The 6206-nt window shown below is 48.4% G+C and overlaps 1 protein-coding gene across 1 annotated transcript in view; it reads left to right on the top strand.

The window, feature by feature from the left end:
- The first annotated feature begins 741 nt into the window (after window positions 1-741).
- Window positions 742-6206, top strand: part of HS3ST3A1 (heparan sulfate-glucosamine 3-sulfotransferase 3A1) — an 85262-nt gene continuing 79797 nt past the window's right edge. Inside the window, exon 1 of the mRNA XM_027131092.1 lies at window positions 742-1351. Coding sequence (XP_026986893.1) covers window positions 753-1351 — 599 coding nt within the window. The 5' untranslated portion in view covers window positions 742-752. The remainder of the gene's footprint in view (window positions 1352-6206) is intronic.

Below are 6206 nucleotides of genomic sequence, written 5' to 3'. Positions count from 1 at the left end.
CAGCGACGGCCCGGGAGGCGGCGAGCGCAGTGGCCACGGCTGCTGACAGGTCCCGCGCAGCCCGGCTCGTCCACGCCGCTCCCAGGTGGGGCCCGAGAGCCGCCGGAGCGGCTGGGCGCGCACCAAGAGGGTCGGACGGCTCGGCGCGGGTCCTCTGGCTCCCGCTCGGGTAGAGGGACTCGGGGGACCTCGCCCCGGGGCCGAGAGCGTGCGCCCAGGCGGGCCGGGGACCGAGGAAGCGGTGGCTGGGAGGCACAGTCCCCGCCGCGGTCTGCAGCGCACGGAGCTCAGCGGCCTCGGAGCCGCACGTCCCCTCACCGGGACCGAGCGAGGGATGCACGATCGCTGAGCTGGGACTCCCGCCGAGAGGCCGTTTCGGCCCGGGTTTGAGACGCACGCCTTCGCCACCGCCGCCGACACCCCCATTCCGGCGACTCTCGGGGACCGGGGGCGCCGAGTGCGGCCCCGGGCTCAGGACTTGGGCGATTCTCAGACGATGGTTTCTTAAGCACGGCACCCCGTCCCCTTTCCCGCCCCCTCGACCGGAGGCTGGGATCCAGCGCAGGGCTCCGGGGGCTCCGTCTCCCCGAGGAGCCTCGGCTGCTGCCGCCCGGGCAGCTCGCACGGCCGTAGGGGCGCAGGGCGATGTGGCCTCCGGCCAGCGCGCCGGCCCCCCCGGAGGATGCCACGGCACCTGGCGAAGTCCCGGCCTAGCATGGCCAGCGCGCTGCCCGACGTCGCCTCCGGCTAGGATGGCCCCTCCGGCCCTGGCCGGCTCCCACCCCACCTCGACCGAGCCGCTGTCCCGCAGCATCTTCCGGAAGTTCTTGCTGATGCTCTGCTCCCTGCTCACATCCCTCTACGTCTTCTACTGCCTGGCCGAGCGCTGCCAGACCCTGTCGGGCCCCGTCGTGGGGCGGTCGGGCGGTGGCAAGGAGGCGGGGGCCCCGGGTCGCGGCGTCCTGGCGGGAGGCGCGGGGGAGCCGGTGGCGTGGCCCGCGGTCGCGCGAAGGAAGCGCCTCCTGCAAGTGCAGCCGTGGCCGAGGCGCCGGCCGCCCGCGCTGCGGGACGACGGCGAGGTGGCGGCCTGGGAAGAGGAGACCCCTGGCCTGGCGGGGAGTCCCGGCGGCTCCGGGGCCGGGAGCAGCGTGGCCGAGACGCCGCCGGGGACCCTGGCCCTGCTGCTGGACGAAGGCAGCAAGCAGCTGCCGCAGGCCATCATCATCGGCGTGAAGAAGGGCGGCACGCGGGCGCTGCTCGAGTTCCTGCGCGTGCACCCCGACGTGCGCGCCGTGGGCGCCGAGCCCCACTTCTTCGACCGCAGCTACGACAAGGGCCTCGCCTGGTACCGGTGAGCTGGGGCCGGACAAGGCGGGCAGGCGGGGGCGGCCAGAGCCCGGGGTAGGGGCTTGAGGAGCCCGTGGTGACGCCCACCCAGTTCATCGCCCTCCCCGGTTTCATGCAGAGGGCAGAGGGTCATCGGTAGTTGTCCTTAAGATGAGGGGTTTCCTTCCCCACCCTGCCTTCTCCCGGGGAAGAGGGAGCGGGTCGGAGGGAAATTTTGGCCTTGCAGATTTTGTCTTTAGCTCTTGGAATTCCCTTTTCCCCAAATAGCCAATCTCATCATTTTCTCCTGCTTTGTGAAAGTTTCCCTGTGCGTAGTAGCTAAAGAGAGAAAAAAAAAGAAACATGTGTCTTCCAAGTTAGAAACCTGTTCACCAATTACTAGATACGTGACCTAGTGGATCCCTTTCCCACGGAAGCCTGTTTTTATTTCTTCTTCATCTGGGCGATTCCCTGCGGTTAACGCAGGCTTTGCCATCGCCTGTTTATTTATTTACCTTAAGTCTTTGCCTAATTGTCCTAGGTAGTAAGTAATATAGACACTGAGTTAAAGTGTCAAGAACTAGACTCTAGGTTTTGGGGAGATATATGTGAGAGCAGCGTGCTTTAAAGATGGCTTCGTTGGCAATAACTTTTGTTTGGGGCTAGGAATGACTTCGTATAAAATGCTTTCTGTATTTGTAGGGAAGAGTACCTTTTGATTCTGGACTGGCAGAAACTTTTCTAAAGATCTCCAAACAATTCCCTTTAAAAATGAGGTAGACAAAATTTTTTGAAAGGAAGAAACGTGGGGAAAAATAGAGATCCTGGTTACATTGTGAAAAACCCTCCTAATACAGTGTAGGAAACAAGTCTGATTTAGGTCTTAATCTTAAACTTACCAGTCTTCTCAAATTCAAACCACCTTTAATAATAGAATAAGCCAAACTCTAATAAATCTTAGTGTCACCTGGATTTTGTTTGCCATAAAATATTGGCCTTTTTTTCTTTCCTCTGAGTATATGGAAAAATAGGCCAGAATTTTCCATTTTATAAAGTTTTATCTTGTTCATTAAATTTGCAATCTCCTTGTTATCTTGACTGAAATCATAGGACAAAAGTTACAATACCATTTAAACATATTTCAAAAGCCCACTCAATTAACCATTCATCCCCAAAAGAGAAATGGATGTGATTTGACAAGTTTATTTACTCGAGGGTCAAGCACAGGAAGCAAATTTACAGTAACCCAACTCATGAGAAAACATTTGGTCCTAAAAGTCGAACTAGAACATTAAACATGTTTAAAACAGTAACTTTCCATTTGTTGGAGAGGAAGACAAAACAACCTTCCCTTACTATAGAATATAGATCATTTAAAATCATCAGCCACTTAAAAAATCCCCTTGTGTTTCTGTCATTTATGTTGTATCCTCTGGGAAGTTCTTATAAAAATGACCTGTTGAATCTGGAAACAACAGGTCCTTCTTCTTAGCACAAAGGCAGCTCTGTTTTTTCCATCAAGGACACAAGAAAGAAGTGATTAAAGACCCCTAAAACTCTTATCTATAGCAGTTTGCATTGTATGTGGCCTGGTACAGGGCTATAAGTGAACACATTTCAAGCCGACTGCCCAAAAACATCTAAGACAATGTTGGACTCAGAGGTGCTATTAAATATGGTGAAACATTTAGTACTAAAACCCTTTATTTTCATTTTGCTATATAGCCTTTATTTCCACAAAGTAGGACTGTTTCTTCCTCTTCCAGAAATGAGTATTTGGGGGCACAGTATATCCACAGAGCTGGATCTTATTTTCCGTTGACCTTTCTGAGCTTGTGTAAGAGAAGGAAGGTTTCAAGGTAACTAGAAACACAAGTATTTAAAAAAAAAAAAAAAAGGAAAGGAAAAAAAGAAGAAAAAGTCATGAACTTTGAGGCTGCTGTCTCGTTTGGAAACTGGAGGCATGCTATAAAGTAAATATCTCCTTGGACTGTTTACTTCGGTAGAGGAGTTTTATAAAGCAGTTTATGGTGGTTACAAAAATAACTGCACAGTAGACTTCATGGTTTGGTGAATTTAATTTTCCAAGTGTTGGAGCAGTGTCTTTGTTTTACCATTTGCAGTGGTCTTTTATTGGACGCATAAATTTAAGTTTAAATCAATTACATGGAAAACTATTTAAGAAGTCCAACCTATGGGGCCTGGATTATGAGATTATTTAATGAAACTTTGCTACAGTTCTCTTTCATCTCGGCCCTGAACTTGGAGTTAGATGTTTGTGAAAAAGACTGAAGACTTACTTACCAATGACAAAAAAATCACACAGAATGCCATTTAACTATTAGGCACGTTTTAGCTGCTTGTGTTTAGCCAGTATTTTAGGTAAAGGGATTCGGTAAGACCTTCTTGAGTCAGCCCCAAAATTGTAATATAGGGTTTCTAACACACATTTATGACCAGACACACACACACACACACACGAACAGAAAGAAAACCCTAGTATTTCAACCCTGAAGTGAATTATAGAAGAGAAAAAAATTTGTACAATATTTTTTACAATAATTTAAAAAAAAAATTTGTACAATATTTTCTCTCATTGACATGGGAGAATCATGATGTCTAGCCTTGTTTTTTCGCCCAGTGAAAATTCTCTCAATTTGTCGTAATAGTTTGTTGTGGCAGCGCCCCCTACCGTCCTGACAATGGGACAGATCTGTTACTGCTGCGAAGTTGGGAGAAAATCTCTTGGAAACTGAGTTTGAGAGTTAAAAATGCCCGTTGTTAGGATGTGTCAATAAATTTCTCTCTCTGGGAAAAAAATTAAAAGTACTTTATAAACTACATCCCAAGAACAGTGTAATCAATGGTTTCTTCGTTTGGACAAATGTGTAGTAAAGGCCAAGAAAACGAATTTATTTAAAATCTCTAAAAAGGAAGTTATTCTTATTGATTTAAAAATGTCCTAATATTACTCTAAAATAAATGAAATAAATGAACATTTTAATATGCCGGGAAATTTGTTGATGATAATTTAGGACGCTTCAGTGGACTTTTCCGGATATGAAACTCCGCTCTGATGGGGTTTAAAAAAACATTCCACATTACTTAATTTAGCTGACATGATATCAGGACAACAAATGTCTGTGGCTTGCGTGTCACAGGAAAGCAATCCTTCACTGTGAGCGGTCTCCATTTCCATCGGATGTGTGATGGGTTCCTCAAGAAAAGGGGGGAATTGTTTCATTACCTTCAGAACTTTGAGATCTTTTCTGGAAGTTAAGACCAAATGCGTGTGCTGTGGTTCAAGAGCAGGTGACCTTGGAATTCTAAAAGAAGCCCCCTCCCCTACTCTGCCTGTATATCTGCACCAGCTGGAGGCCATGGTTATTTTTCTCCTAAGACAAAAGATAACTGTTTATAAAGTACTTAAAGATAATGTGTGTGCTTATATATACTATGTACATATATATATATTTATATATGTATATGAATATAAACGTTTGGATTCTGTAACACTTCAGTCTTTTACTTGGGGACAAGATAGTAAGTGTTCATCATCTATCTCCTGTGCTAGCATGTATCTTTCCTATATTTTGACTCATTTTCTTTAGTGAGACTGGGTGATTTCCCCAGAGAAGAATGTCGCTAAACTTATTTTACTCTGTAGCATCCAGAAAGATCAAAGATTACTCAGCTTGGAGTTTAGGAGTTGGTCCTTTCCGTGGCTTCATCAGAATGTGAAGTTTTCTGGCCCTTCCTGATCACTGCCTTGTTTATCGAGTCCACGGGAGAGGCAGGCTGAGCAGAGGCACTTCCGGTTCCTATCGGGGGTGATCGGCATCTTGGAGCAGCTGGGAGCAGCTGCAGAGTACCTCCGTGCGTACTTTCCCACCCTCCTGAGCCACCAGCCCTTCTACATGAAGGGTTGGAAGTGAAATTCGAGCCAAGGGAGTCTGGCCACCCATGCAAGGTCCTGGGGACTGACATCCAAAGGGGCTCTGTGTCCTCAGAGGGAAGCCAAGGACCTTGGAAGGGATAAGAGGTGGGGGGGGGGGCGGATCGTGGAGAAGCAGCTTTGGGCCCTGAGTCTAGGGTACATGTCTGTGGTGGGGGGAGGGGAGGGCCCAATTTCTTTCATGCATTTGCTCCCTGGAGCCCTCAGTGACTGGACACTCTCCATCAACTGTGAGGTTGCAAAGAACCCCTTTGAGAAGCTACAAGCTGCCATTTTGTTTGCCCCGGGTTCATCTCCCCAGTAGACCAACCCAGCAGGACCAGTCCAACAGTCTCATTTCTGTGTGTGTGTGTGGCGCACGAGGTTCATGCATGAACCCATACACACATGTATGCAAGAGCAGGTACCCAGTAGGTGGGGAAAGTGATAGAATTGATCACAGAAAAGTTATTTAGTGGTTGGGGAACTTCTGAGCAGCATCAGACACCCAGGGCGAGCAAGGTCTAGGATTATTTAGTCCAGGCATTAAAAACAACAATAGCAAAACCATGTTTGGTGTAGCCTGGAACTGGAATACCTTGTGTGAGTGATTATGCCCTTGTAGTGATGAGGTTTATCAGGTGCTGATGTAGTGTGTGTGGAATGCATGGCCAAGTTGGAGCGAAAGCCCTCCACAATATTGGAATCTTCTGCCTTCCTCTTAAAAAAAATCAAGAAACGCTCTGGCCCAAATATTTGTCTCATAGAATTTCTGTTGATTGGCCCAGAAAGAGTACGTGCCAAATCTGTATTCTGGAGGGGTCATGAGAACAAAATAAGCCTGTGCAATTAATGGCAACAGGGGCTGACCTTACACAGACCAGATGCTCACATCATAGTAGGAGAGTGTCACGGAGCAAACAGACTGACTTGGTATAAACAGCAA

The sequence above is a fragment of the Aethalodelphis obliquidens genome, unplaced genomic scaffold (assembly GCF_003676395.1).
Source record: "Aethalodelphis obliquidens isolate GAN/ISIS:26980383/991018 unplaced genomic scaffold, ASM367639v1 scaffold38, whole genome shotgun sequence".
NCBI classification, from domain to species: domain Eukaryota; kingdom Metazoa; phylum Chordata; class Mammalia; order Artiodactyla; family Delphinidae; genus Aethalodelphis; species Aethalodelphis obliquidens.
The sequence above is the reverse complement of the archived record's forward strand: the minus strand, read 5'-3'. Positions and strand labels throughout refer to the sequence as shown.